The sequence below is a fragment of the Agelaius phoeniceus genome, chromosome 1 (assembly GCF_051311805.1).
Source record: "Agelaius phoeniceus isolate bAgePho1 chromosome 1, bAgePho1.hap1, whole genome shotgun sequence".
In the NCBI taxonomy this organism is placed as follows: Eukaryota; Metazoa; Chordata; class Aves; order Passeriformes; family Icteridae; genus Agelaius; species Agelaius phoeniceus.
This window is the reverse complement of record NC_135265.1, coordinates 129,828,174-129,842,380: the sequence shown is the minus strand read 5'-3', so window position 1 is coordinate 129,842,380 and position 14,207 is coordinate 129,828,174. Positions and strand designations below refer to the sequence as shown.

Here is a 14,207-nt window from a genome sequence, read left to right as displayed (position 1 = left end):
TAGGTGGATTAAATTTGCAATAAACAGCTACTGTGCAGTTCCCTGCAGCTCCTTGAAGATGCTGTCTAATCAGATTAACTCCCAACTAATCCTTCCAGTACCTGAAGGGAGCCTACAAGAAAGAGGAAGAGAGACTTTTTACAAGGGCATGTAGTGACAGGACACAGGGGAATAGCTTTGAACTGAAAAGAGAGTAAGTTTAGATTAGGAAGATATTAGGAAGAAATCCTTTACTTTGAAGGTGGAGAGGCACTGAAACGGGTTTGCCAAAGAAGTTGTGGATACCTTATCCCTGAAGTGTTCAAGGCCAGGCTGGAATGGGGCTTTGATCAAGCTGGTCTAGTGGGAGCTGTTCCTGCCTGTGGCATCTGGGATGGAAGTTGATGATCTTTAAGGTCCCTTCCAACCCAAATCATTCTGTGATCCACTTATTGTTTCTTTTAAGTTGAAGGGATAAATCTTTCATATTTACCTCTGGAGAACATTTTTATTCATACTATTACTCCCAAAATTATGTTTCCTTTCAATTTAAAAGAAAAGCAATTCCTTCTGACAGATCTCTTCTGTGTGTATATTCAGCTGAACACATCTGACTTGTCTGTACATGTCTGATGTTTGTCCACAGTACAAGCCTCAACAAAGAGCAACAGTCATAAGGAGAAAGTCTCTCATTTAAGAAATGTATTTGTTTTCTTCATTTAAAAAAATAAATCAATGAGTATATTTTCTTCTTTGCATTTATTAAATTTTTTTATCTTCTAGGCAAAGGCACTAGCAAGACCAGAAATATTTTTGTTTCTGATGAAATATTTGCTGACATTAATTGTTGGCATATCTCCAGTGTTCTGGGTGGGAAGTAAAAAGACCTGCTCCGAATGGGCCAATTTCTTCAACAGAAACCGCAAAAGAGAGTAAGAATTTTTTTTCCCTCTGTTTTTTAAAGCGTATACTTAAATTTGGCTTTCAGACATGTGTTTTTATATATAGCTCAGATAATCAAAATGTTGTCCTCAGACTATAAATGCTGCTTTGAGCATCAGCAGAATTCCACTGGAATCTGGGGAAGTTTTAAATATGCACTGACCCTTTAACAACAGTCTCAAGAAGACAGAAAATATTTTCCTCTGCTGATTTCTCTTTTGTAGAGCAGAAGGTGTGTTGCTGTGTTTAGCATTGGCTAATACAGATCTGGTTCACAGTCAAAGGAGGAAAGATAGTATCAGCCATCAGTTTAGTTCTTTTCAGGTGTTGTGACCACCTCATTTGACACAGTACTTAGTACTATGTTTACTGTCATGCAGTAATAATATTCTCTTTTCTCCTCTGCCAGGCTTGTCTTCTTTTGAAATTAATATTCATTGAACCCTCCTTACTACCACTTTTATTGCATTAATCTAGTGTTCCTTTTTTTTTTAATTAAACAGAAGAATTCAGTTTTATTACCTAATTTAAGCAAATTTATATCTGTGGATTTAAATAGCTTATAAATATTGTCTCCATTTCTTATAGTTGTTGCTTTTTCAATTCTTTTTTATGTCTTGATTATGTCTTTTAATTAAACAGAAGAATTCTGTTTTATTACCTAATTTAAGCAAATTTATATCTGTGGATTTAAATAGCTTATAAATATTGTCTCCATTTCTTATAGTTGTTGCTTTTTTCAATTCTTTTTTATGTCTTGATTATTTCTTTTCAGATTATCTGTTACTTATAAATGATATTGTGGCTTTAGATAATTTTGTTTCTTCGGTTTTCCCAAGGCAGTAGTCTCTAAGGTCTTTTTATTTTACATGTCCATTCCTCAATGGTGAATCTATAGCTTCCTTTCCCTCTCCCTTCTTTTTCCATTTCCTGTATAATTTTTGCTTGTGTTTCAGATGTCAATTGCTTTTAGCTACAAGGATTTAAAAATAATGAAGTTATTTTTACAATGCTAATATTTTTTCATTTGGAGGAGGTTGACTCTATATAGAGTTGGTAATGCAACTGCTTATGAGCTAATTGTTCTTTTCTCTCTAGTAGATCATTAATTCACTGTAGTCATTGGACCTATTTGCAGAAGTAAGAAATGTAGAAATCTGCTTTATTTATTTGTTCCACAGACAGTTACTTTGGAGCCGTTATGATTTTTCCTCCTCTTTTCACATATAATTTTTTCCCTGTGTTCATTAACACCCAGCTCAGGTTGCATCACTGGTTGCTATTCTTTCAAGGTTTTGTGTACTACTCTTTATTATATTATAGCTAACATTATCCTCTTTGTTCAGTGATGTGCTTGTACTCTCTTCCAGTCCAATCAGCGAGAGTCGAAGAGTGCTGCAAGAATCATGTGAATTTTTCTTGAGGCACAATTCCAAAGTTAAACATAAAAAGAAGCACTACAAGTCAACTTCACACAGACTGAAAGTCATTTCAAAGTCAATGGGGACCAGTACAGGTGGCACAACAAATCATGGAACTTCTGCAGTAGCAATCACTAATCATGATTACTTGAGCCAAGAAACTGTGGCAGAAATTAAAAGCTCTCCAGAGACATCTGAGAAGGAGATGGAGGCAGATGGAGCATCCGCCCGAAGAGTGGAGGAAGGTGAAACCAGCGGAGATCAGATGTTCCCCAGTGCTAAACTGACCGTGGATCAGCTGGAAAGGAGAAACAAAGCAGACAGCACCTGCCATATGAGTACTTTGGCTGAGAGTATTAAGAGAGTAGGTGAAGGAAGGTAAGGCTCCTGAACTCAGTGTTTTCTTTGTTTCTACATATTACCACTGATTTTATTGGTGTTCTGTTTCTTCTCTCTGAAGAATCAGGGTACTCTCAGGATGCACCTGACCTTCAGTAGCTGTCAAGAGAACTTGCAGACTGTGGCCATGTATGTTTGGCTTCTGGGCTGTTTTGTATTCTTGTAGGGTTCTTCTTTTTCTTTTAAGCATTGTGTGCTGGAGCTTCAGCTTGTAGGATATTCTTGCCTTGCTGAACAGTGACCCTCAAGAAACCTGTGTCTGCACTGCAATCACTTTGAGAGGTGATGAGTCTGAAAAAGAGCAATGATGATTGTAGGCTTGGAAAAGTGTACAGAACTCTACTGCATTCTTTTGAAAAGAATACAGCTGAATATATATTATGATTTCACTACTCAATTTTTTCCCAGTGTAATGGAAATTAAACTGTGCTTAAGAGTTACTGTCTTTTATTTTTCTTTACTTACAGAATAACTCCTAAAAATGATTTTAGTGAATCTCCTTCACTGCAAAGGAGCTGTTCCCAAATACCTGATGTCCCACAGTCACCTTCCATATCACTACTTGTCTACTCAGCTTCAGACACCAGAAGAGAGTTGGATTCAGGAAACAGTTCTAATCCTTGAAAGATGGAAAATGTATATGAACATTTGTATTGCATAAGACTGAAAATTTATATGAACATTTGCATTGTATAAAACTGACATGAGTTCTTTGTTACACTGGAAATAATGGATATTCTGTGCCTTATTAAAAACACATATATCCTGCTTTGCACTTAAAAAATGTATGTTTTGTTGTGGGGACAGCTAGCAATAATGTACTGTATTTAATCCTGTCCAGGACTAATGGAAATTGAAGTTCTGTAGGACATGGCAATAATGTAAGAAAAAGATGAGAGACAAATATTATTCCTTATATAAAGAACACTTTGTAATGAATTGCATTAAAATAATGCTTCAAAAGCACTGTTACTTCTCAAGGTATAAAATTCCATCTGCCTCTTCAATATTTTTCAAAACTTGTAATTTTTTCTCTTTTTTACTGTCTCTTAAACAACAGTATCCCTTAAGTAAGTGATGCACAAATTTCTAAATACTCTAAATGATGCATCATGTTGTATCAATTATAGCACTGGTTCATGGTAGCTTGTACACTGAATATGAAAAGGAATCTGAAATTATAGCAGTTTATTTTGTACATAAAAATGAATTTTGTAAATAAGTGACTGCATAAGGTCAATCTTTAGAATTGCTCTTTTGTATGTAATGTACAAACTTGGGAAAGTTCCTGTGTTTCCCTTAGGGTGTTGCTGAAGCCAGCAGTCCCCTGGTGATCAGGCAACGTGACAGTTCTGAGAAAAGCAGGCTGGACCTTTACCCATATCATGCACTGATGATTGGGCTGAGACAGGCCCTGCTGCAGGGATGCTGCAGAAGGTGCAGCTCTGTCTCAGAGAAATGCCTCCTGGAGCCTCTCCTGGCCTGGTGTCCCAGGGCATGGTGACAAAGGGGACACCTCAGACTCCTGGGCTCAGTGGGCACAGCCTGACGTGCAGGCTTGGGGCTTTTGTCCTGAGCTGCAGTGAGAGCTCATCTCGTGCTGTTTCTATGTGAGTAACTTCATTTTTTAAAAAATGCTATAAAGAAATATCTGCAGATAACTGCTGCAAATAACTGGTGAGTTATGAATATGCAGGTTTCTTTAACAATCTATTTACAGAGAAGCCTTAGTACTTTTCATCCAAAATCTAGTTTTCTACAAAGCCTAATTTTCTATTATGCTACAACAATATATTTTCTCTAAATCAAAAAGGCCTTAATACATATAGCCTTTCTTATGCTAGGTGGTTCTCAGGAGCAAGTACTGCTGATGTGGATGACAATTTCATTGTCTGACTTCATTTGAGTCAATTTTTTTAAAGAGCCAATGGGGTTTGTTACTTGAGATAATTTGGAGAGAGATTTTGCTGTTTTCGAAACCTAAATGTCTGCATTTTGTAAAACTGTCCAGCATCTTGCATTTGACCACTAATAAGAATGTGTCTCAATGTTATGGTATTAGGCAGAGAATTTACTGTGAGTTGGGGCAGCATTCATGGTGATGCATTGAACAATGAAAATTGCATGGTACAAAGGACATGTAAATGCTGGAACAACAGGAACTATGTTCTGATAAACCAAAGTTACTTGTTTTATCCATCATGCATTAAAAATGAAATTTCTTTACCTTTATATTACAGTATCTGCATTTTAGCATTTGTAATTTATTGCCATCAATGGGATATGCTCTTTCTTTTAGAATTTTCCCATTAAAAGTACACAGAATTCTTGCTACTGAGTGGGCAGTAGGAAAGATATGAAAAACCTCCTGTGAAAAGGTGCACAAAATACCCTTCATTTTTCTAGTTCTGTTTGTAACCAGGTAACTTTATACACATGTTCAGTAGTTTTGTTATTACTGTATTTGTTGGTAATAAAATATGCTGTTGTATAGTATGAGCTTCTGAGTGGATATTTCTCAGTAACTAGATGTGGCATGTTTGTTGCTCTACCCACTACTGTAGTACTTTTGCACCTAAAACACAAGTATTTTTTAGTAGGGCTGTGTGAGTTAGTAAGTATTGCAATGTTTTTATTTCTCCTGTGTGAGAAACTGAGACAGAACAATGCTGGAAATTGTTCTCAGGAACACAGACTTATGCAGGAGTAAGGAACTTGAACTAGTTCTTTCATCCTAATATTTACAGCATCTTTTCTTTCATGACCTCTAAAGACCTCCTTTAGATTATGTAGAATGTGTATTTCCAGACTGCTCATGCTGCCACCTTCTTAAAATACTGATTTTTAATTCTTAGTGCTATTCCCCCTTTTTATGAAGCTCTGGAAAAAACTTGGTTTTGTGGTAACTGCTCTACAAAAAGTAAAGTAATTTTGAAGTTACAGCAATACTGTGGGTTTAAAAATAGGTAAATTATCAAAGTGTGAATTACAAAGCAATAATCAAAACATTGACTGGCAGTGAAACTCATCAGTGGTAGATTGAGACTGTAGCACTTTGTGTTCCAGGGCAGCTGCACCAGAAAAAACAGAATTCCCAGGGTGATCCTTGCAGGCAGAGGCTGTGCCCTCTCTGGGTGCTTTAACCAAGTACTCAAGCAGTGAATGGGAAGTGAAAGTTCTGTTTGAATGCTCACAGCAGTGATGAGGAGAAGGAAACTGAGAGAAAAAGGGCAAGAGATGAGTCAGGGCCTGGAAGACTGACTGCCTTATGGTGAGGGGCAATGCAGAATCTCATAAGCAGCTTCTCTAACAAAAGGTATTTTTTGTTTGCTTTCCTCTTGTTATCTGAATGAAGTTAAACCATTCATGTTCAAAGGGCATTTCTGAACCTGTGAGAATGACTTCTCCCTGGGAAGAAGGGAGCTGATCTCCATCAGCTGAAGTTGTTTAATGGAGGCTAGCAGTCTTCTGGAAGATGTGCTGTAAATCCAGCTATTTACACTGATACAGCCATTTTAGTCTTGTTTGCTGCCATTGTTTGCAAGAAGCTAGATCACAGGATACTGACAGCTTCTCCAAACCTGGAATTATGTGTGCCAAATAGTCTTTCTCTGAATGAAGATGTCATAAATCTGTTCAAATTATGCATTGCACTGAGTTTTCAGGTTGCATAGAAAATCTTTCAAAGGACAAGATAAAATTAGCATATCAAATAATACTTGATTTGTGAAATAAACAGCACCTGAAATTACCAATATGGTACTTTTATGGTACATGTTGTTTATACTGTATCTTACTGCTCTATTTTGCTAAATGTGTTTGGTGAAAACCAGGGTAGACTTTACCTAGAGTGTAAATCTCTGCATATAGTTGAAAAAAATAAGTCTAAGTTTGAAAATATAAAGAAAATGATGTTTGTAACATTTAAAATGTGCTATTGCCAAAGGGAAAAAAAAAACCCACAAAAACCTGCAGTTATTTAAAACTTACTGGTTTTTTTAGAGTAAAAATCCCAACAATTCAGTGATGGAGCACTAACAAGCTGAAGTATCATACAATTTTCTTTGACAACTGTTCAGCTGATTTACAGAGAACTGTAGCTCCTTTTTCCTTACAGGATACAGAATATATTTGGTTTAAACAGTCAAATCCAGTTGAAATTCAGAAGCAAAATAGAAAAAAAAGTAATATGAAAAGTTGAACTTCTTTAATAAGAATAAGTTTAGCATTCTGCAAAATGCTGAAAAATGCAGTAGCTGAAGAGAATGAAAATCCTGTTCTGCTGTGGAGTTTGACCACCCAGTCTCAACGTGCTGTTTCAGAAGGCTGCACATCAAAGGACAGATTCTGCATCCTTCCTTTCACACTGGCCACTTGTTGGATCAGTCTTTGAAGGCATCTGGCTGCTCTCTGCCTGCATTCACTGGTAAAGCTCACTGCCAGTATTAACCAGTGGTATTTGCAGTAATTGACATGGCTGGCACCAAAGGTATTTCAGAGTCTCATGAGTATAGATGTTATTTCCTGCAAGTTTCTTTTTTTTTTTTTTTTTGCACTTATTCTTTCATGCCTTTACACTTATCATACTTGTACTTTTTAATGGACTGGAGTTTAATTAAAGCAACTTATACCATGCATTCATGAGCTTTCTGCTTTGTATACCTAGAAGTGGAGCTCAGAATGTATTTCTGATGTATGTCTATGAAATCCACTTCTGTTTATTAACTGGCTTTTAGTTCCTATTGAAAAGCACTTGAGATTAAAAGTATAATCTTAAAATTATAAAAAAAAAATAAATTAAATTATAATTAAAAACAAGCCAGGACCTTTATATCTGAGCTCTTTGTTGTTAATGTTTATTCCCTGCATTTCAAACTTTGATCACTGAAACAAAATGTGAAATAAAAGTTTGCTTTCTTTCAAGTTTTATTAGTCGAAATAAAGTAATGGCCAATGAGGTCTTTAAACAAATTACCTTCATTAAACGGGTCAGAGCTGGTTTCTTAGCAGACAGGAGCTGAGAGGAGAGTAGTTCCTGCTGTTTGGAAGAAAGCACTTTTTGTGGAAGTGCTAAACAGGCACTCAGTGCTGGGTGGAGGTGATGTGGAGGGACACTGACTTCCCTCCCAGAGAGCACTCTCATGTACAGCAGGATAGTCATGAGAGAACATCAGGTATTTTAAGGGGAAAGGTGTTTTAGGACTCATTTTTGCCATACAAGGTGAAGAGAAACAGCAAGAAGACATTTTGTTGCCATTGAGTAGGTTTGTTAGAGAGGTGAGGGGGGGATGATTAGACATGGCCATCAAAGGATTAACAGGAAAAAGGATGTTCCATGTTGGTTGTGTATGAAGGACTAAGAAGAGAATGTGTGTCCCCGTTATCTTCCTAATGTTCTACCTTACCACATGAAACTAGATCACAAGAAATTAATAGTTAATTATTTATCAGTTGAAGGCTTAAGCTCTCTGGGAAGCATTCCCTCCAGACCCAAATCCAGTAGTATCATACCTACTATCCAGGAATGCAGGTAAGTCTTGAATGACTGAATATGGAGGCTTTGAGGAAGCTGAAGCAGTTGAGCACTAGGTTTGAGTCACTGGTGTTACCCACTGGACACAGTCCTATCTGGGACTTGCTCTCCTCCTGCCAGATTCCTACAGGCATGGCTGTGATCCAGACTTCCAAGTAAAGAACAAGTGGATGCACTGCAGGGATAAATAATCTAGACATATGAATCTGTGGAATGTGGAGATGTGGCACTGATAGGTGTGATGTGCCAGTGGGTGGATGAGATGCAAATGTGTTGGGCTGGCTGAAGTCAGGGCTCACCATGCAAATTAATTTATTTTTCCTAAGATTATCCTGAGGAAAACTTAAATATGCTGATAGCTGTGATGAGGTTCTCTATGGAGAGAAATGGACAGTCACCAAACCTGCAGGAAAAGCCAAGAAAGCACACAGGCATACACACACACACACACACACAGACAAAAGAAAAAAAAAGGAGGAATTTGCCTTTTAAATTAATATTACTTCAACAGCATTTTTAGGGCACAAATCCTGAAAGTTGCTCTACTTGACAATGGGAAATGATGGACTCATAAATCAGATCTGTAATCAACCAAGAGGTGCTGTAATTACAGCAAAGTAACAAGGATAGAAGCAAGGAAACCAGCACTAAGTTATGCCTCACAAAAGTATAGTTAGATGTGCACCTGCTGTAAAAATATAATTTAAAGAAGGGCTCAAAACCAAATTTTTCTTCACAGGAACCTGGCGGGTCTTTTGCTGCTCTGGCCAAACACAATTTCATCTCCACATAAGCCAGGGATTCAGGTGCTTGATCCTTTTCAGTGCTACTGTACCAGTCACTTGTTGATGTAAGTCAAATATTATTCCTATATTAGCACATAAAACAACTTAAATACAAGAGTTTACCTATTTCAGTATCCTCAGGGCTGAAGGACGACCCCACTGAGCCACTTGTGGTGAACCTCACTGTGCCTGACCCAGCAGCCCCTGTCCATGCATTGCCCTTTCAGTGACAGTGGATCATGAGTGAGCACATGCTGGAGGTGGTGCCCAGAAGCTCCACAGCCCTGCTTGCCTCAAGCCATGGCACTTTTTCACTGAGTTCAGTGTGGGCATGGGGAGCCAGGTGACAGGAATGCCACAGGCTTCAAGATCCACCACTACATCCAAGAGGCAGAGCTGCTGTGATCACGTGTGTTCCCATCTGTCATTGTTGTTTGGCCCTACTCATCTGTCTCTCTTCTGAGTTTTGTACAAATGGGACAAAATTTGTTTGTTTCTTTGAGCAAATTTAGTTTGTTTCTTTGACCAAATCTTTCATGTACTTCTGTGCATTTTGTGTGTGCCTGTTATGGTGGCTATGGACCTCTGGTTTCTGTAAGCCACCTTGAAGGGCTGCAGAGCCCTGCCTCAGCCCTGCTCATAGCTTGCTTATCCTGAGGAACTTCTTTTCAAAGGGTTTACTGGACACAAATAAAATAAAACTTTCAAAGTTAAAGTCTATTCCTTTAATTTCAGGATTATCACTAATTTGAGCTACTACTTTCCAAAACTGGAAGAACAAACTTCTGGCAGTGCATTTGATGAGTGGTGTAGAAAAATGCAGATTGTGCCCTTCATTTGAAGAAGCCTTCTTGTCTGAATAGAGCACTGTATTTCACATCCTAATAGCCATTTATTAGCACAGGATTCAAGGAAAGTTAGCTTTTCAATTCTGTATAAGCCTTTCTATTCATTGAGGTTTCATGAGGTAGCCAAGTGATTTTTCTACCACTGGCTGATTCCCAGCCACTCTAATGAGCAAATGTTCCTCGTGAGACTCAGCTCTCCCCTTGCACGTGATGATTCACTGGTCACCCAGTGAATTTAATTTTTAACTGGACTGAAATAATTTTACCATTCTACAAGTCCTTGAACAACCCAATCCAAGTGGACCTGCTTCAGCCAGATGTGCTCCTAATGTCCCTGCAGACCCAAATGTTTCCGTGACTGCAGCTGGGATTGTGCCAGCTGCTCTTGGGAGCAGCCTTGCAGAGGCACAGACCAGACTCCTTCAGGGTCTGAAATTTGCAACCAGCAGCTAATGGAAGCAGGATGGGCTTTTCATCATAAAGTTTGCACTATGGAAACATCTGGATGTCCTGATTTATCCTTTGTCAGTGAGGCAGACAGTTCTCCCAAATAGTTCTATTAAAGTTTATCTCTCTCTGACTGTGTTTAGTTTAAAATATTCGGTGCCTCCATTATTACTGTAGAAACACAGCTACAAGCAAATGCAACTATAAATCAACTGATGACTTGGACAGAAAAAAACAGATCTGCCTGGAACCCCAGCAGGCAATGGAAGGAACTGTTTCCATAAGTTTTCATTGGTATCTGACCTATGTCCTGGTCTTGACTTGTCAGAGACAATGTTAAATATTTCTCTCCATAGAAAACATAATTAATATGAATAACAAAAAGTGTTGATTCTCTCATGTTTTTTTTATTTGTAAAAATACATTTCCTATAGTAACATTAAAACTGCCATGTACTTATTCAGAAAAAAAGAATTAACATTTACTGTCAGAATTTTTTTTTCTCACACTCAAAAAATGCTGTCCTCATGTGTGTGAACACAGGAATTCTCTTCTGCAGACAAGCCTCTGAAGGGTGAGTACATGCCCCAAATTAGATTTTAAGATTGAAATGTTAATATGTGTACCTGCAAAGCACTGCTGGGGCTATAATGCTGTTATAATTTTATGCAGAAGGTACTGGAATTTTTTTAAATAGGTCTATCTGTGCTAGTAAAGTAATAAAATAGAGAGAGAGACATTTTGGATTTTTAAAAAAAATCTTACTCATATCAATCATATATTTAAATTAAGAGGTGTTAGAAGGGACTAAGGCCACAATCCTATTGATTTTTATGCAGATCCAAAGGCTTCTTTGGTGGAAGTTGGAATCAATTTCTTAAATCTGTAATAAATTACATGAGAGATCTTACTTTGGTTTTCTTCCACAGCAGTACAGACAGCTCTTTGTCTCCTTGATCAGACAGGCAGCCTGCAAAGAGCCATTTGAAAAATTCAACAGTTTTCCCTGATCTCAGCCTTTTACACCAACTTATTATAATTCACCCTGAAATGTCAGTATTAAAGTGAACAAGATCTAAAATGATGAACTCCACAGTTAAAAGCACCAAGGGCAGGTTGGCAAGGATGCTGAGCGTTCTGGTGCTGAGCACTGCAGTGCTAACCTCTGTGCTCTGCTGCTACCCAGGGTATAACAACATGCTCCCCTGAGTGATGCAGAGATCAGGCTGCCAGCCTAAGTCAAAATCCCCAGACATCCTCAGAACAGGGAAATGTAGGAAGCAATAAGAGTTAAAGGCAGATGAAAAGTCCAAGTGTTGGCACTTACCTTACTGGGCCTCTTTTGTCTCAGGATCCTCAGCCTTGAACATTCTGTAATGTTTATAGACACCTAAGTCTGGTGCTCCTGGTTCCATGCAGTTATTTCACACTGTAAAGACTGAGGACTGAATAACAACTAAATTGAATAACAAATACTCAATGGATGAAGTCAAACCAGTGTGCTAACAAACAGGATCCATCAACTGGAATAGTTTGGACAGGAAAGGCAGAGAGACCCAGTGACCCCATAGGCAGTCCCTTGAATTTAAATATGTTATAGCTGAGGTGAATGGAAACACATGTGTGTATGGGAACATCCTTCTCTCCAGACTTGTGTGTCTGGATTTTTGGGATGCTGAGAGGCTGTGTGAGGGGGAAAGCAGCTCAAGCTGCAGCAGAGAGACTGCACTCATGGTACCAGCCTCATCTAAGAGCATCTGTGGTGCAAGATGCATTGACTGTGCCACAGTGACCTTGTGTGAGCCTGCCCAGGCTGTGCAGGAGCAGACTGGCCATCTGGGAGATTTTAGTGACATTAATAACAACTCCTAATATGTTCTGATATAAAAGATAAAGCCTATATCATATGGCAGGATGGATAAAATGAAAGAATCACTAGTTGATGTAATATGGATCATGGTCAGAGGATGCTCAGGCAAGTTTATTATCACTCCCTTGAACTGCAAAATAGTTAAGGCAAAGTAGATCAGTAGTTCTGATTCAATTTGAGTGTCTCACCAGCATTTGGCAGTGGTTTGTGCCCTCAGAAGCATTTAAATATATCAGAAGACCACAAAACATAAGCCTAACAGATGGCAAGGCTTGCTTGGGCTGAAGAAGGCTAAGGAGGATGTTGACATTTCTGTTTTCCAGATGGAAATGCACATTGCAAGTCAAACTAGGGCTAGGAGCTGCACAGTGCACTCACCAGAGCTCAAAGCAGATGTCCCACCGCTGTTTGCTAAGACCTTCTCTTACAGTGCTCCTCAGTTTGCTTCCTCTGGCAAAGCCATTTGGAATTTCAAAGCTTCTAAACCACACTCAAACATATGGTGAGCAAACCCAGGTGGGGAAATAATTGTGAACGTCCATGGAAATTTTATTCTCTAAAACCCTGAGTGATTGCCTTAGGAAGGCATGCAGTGCTGCTGCACTGTGTACTTCAGCTGCTGCACCTTGCCTGAGGAAATTAATTCTGTAATGCAGAAGTCTGGCACCCTGTGAAGGGACACACCTTAGCAACAGCCTGTGTTGATGCTGAGGATCCCAGCCCTCGGTAAGGACGCCTGTGTGAACATGCAGGTGACACAGAAATCAAACATCACCGCCCTCACAGCACGGCCATCAGCCCAGAGGCAGCAGGGTTTGCTGACAGCACTGAGCCATTGCTCAATTGAAGCCTCTGCCTGTGTTTGTGGATGCTGACTGAGGCTGTCATCAAAGCAATTGTTACAATTAAGGATTTACATCATTCCATAAAATTTCCCAGCTGGTTTAGGGAACCATTATAATTTACCAGCTGTTTTTTTGAACTTGGCAGGATGTAATGCTGCTCTTCTTCACAAGGTAGGAGTCCTCACCTCAGCAACGTGGCTGACGTCAGTCCCAGCTCTCAGGACAGCATGTGACGGGGTTGATGACAGCAGTGTGACTGACCTGTGGTGTAGCTCCCACTTCACTGCTATTGTTCCACAGGCACAGACATGGAAAGGGGAGAAGTGGCTTAAGTGAAGAGCCGCATGAAGGGGTTCAGCCTACACAAAAATATGGTTCCATGCAGCCTGTTTGAATGACTCAACTTCTTGTAGCATTCTTTCCTGCAAGAGAAATGTGTGGTTTTGTTAAATACTTCAGGGAAAAAAAAAAGTGTTGAAGCTTATCTCCCCCTTCTGGAAACTCTACCTCTGCAAATACCACGAAATTTGCAGTATACAGAAGCTACCTCTCAAACATTTGTTATTTCTATTTTGAATTCTTGAGAATATATCACATCCTTTATTTTACAGCGTTTTCTATTCTAGAATGATGAAAAGCAAAGTCTGATTCGGAATGAAAGCAGTATGGGATGGTTTACATTGGGTAGCCAAAAACTTTCCCTTCGTTACTAAATTGCCAATGTTCAGTCTGGCAATACCAGGTTTTTCGAAAAAGTCAAAAATCCTCTATTGTTCAGAAGGATTTTGCGTCCTTACCTCAACTTCTGTTAAAGTGAAATCTGTGACAGATGCCCAGCTGATACCTTATCACAGTTTCCCTCGCGGTGCATCAGCATTCCGCTGTGGCGTTTGGCGGTGTCTTGAGACACAGCTCCTTCATCGGAAAGGAGCTACCGAGCGCCGAGCAAGCACCTGAAGACGTGGAACTGCCTGGGGCTCCGGGAGTGCAGGAGGAGAGCCGGGAGGAGAGCCGGGAGGGGCTCCGGGAGCGCCGGGCATGGCCCCGCAGCGCTGCCGCCGCCCGCGAGGCTCGGCTCGGCGCGGCTCGGCTCGGCTCGTCTCGGCTCGGCTCGGCTCCGGCTCGGCTCGGCTCGGCT

General features: G+C 39.5%; 1 protein-coding gene and 1 long non-coding RNA gene across 3 annotated transcripts in view; one reads left to right on the top strand and one right to left on the bottom strand.

Annotated features, from left to right (window-relative positions):
* Window positions 1–5,237, top strand: part of FZD6 (frizzled class receptor 6) — a 67,316-nt gene extending 62,079 nt beyond the window's left edge. For both annotated transcript variants that reach the window (XM_077187305.1, XM_054647069.2), the window contains 3 exons: window positions 763–911; window positions 2,292–2,720; window positions 3,209–5,237. In XM_077187305.1, the coding sequence (XP_077043420.1) occupies window positions 763–911; window positions 2,292–2,720; window positions 3,209–3,365 (735 nt within the window). In that variant the 3' untranslated portion in view covers window positions 3,366–5,237. The remainder of the gene's footprint in view (window positions 1–762; window positions 912–2,291; window positions 2,721–3,208) is intronic.
* Window positions 667–14,194, bottom strand: LOC143695404 (uncharacterized). The gene is made up of 3 exons (XR_013184545.1): window positions 13,867–14,194; window positions 13,255–13,491; window positions 667–3,032 (listed from the first exon to the last, which is right to left on the bottom strand). It is a non-coding gene; the product is annotated as an uncharacterized LOC143695404 (long non-coding RNA).
* Window positions 14,195–14,207: the final 13 nt, after the last annotated feature.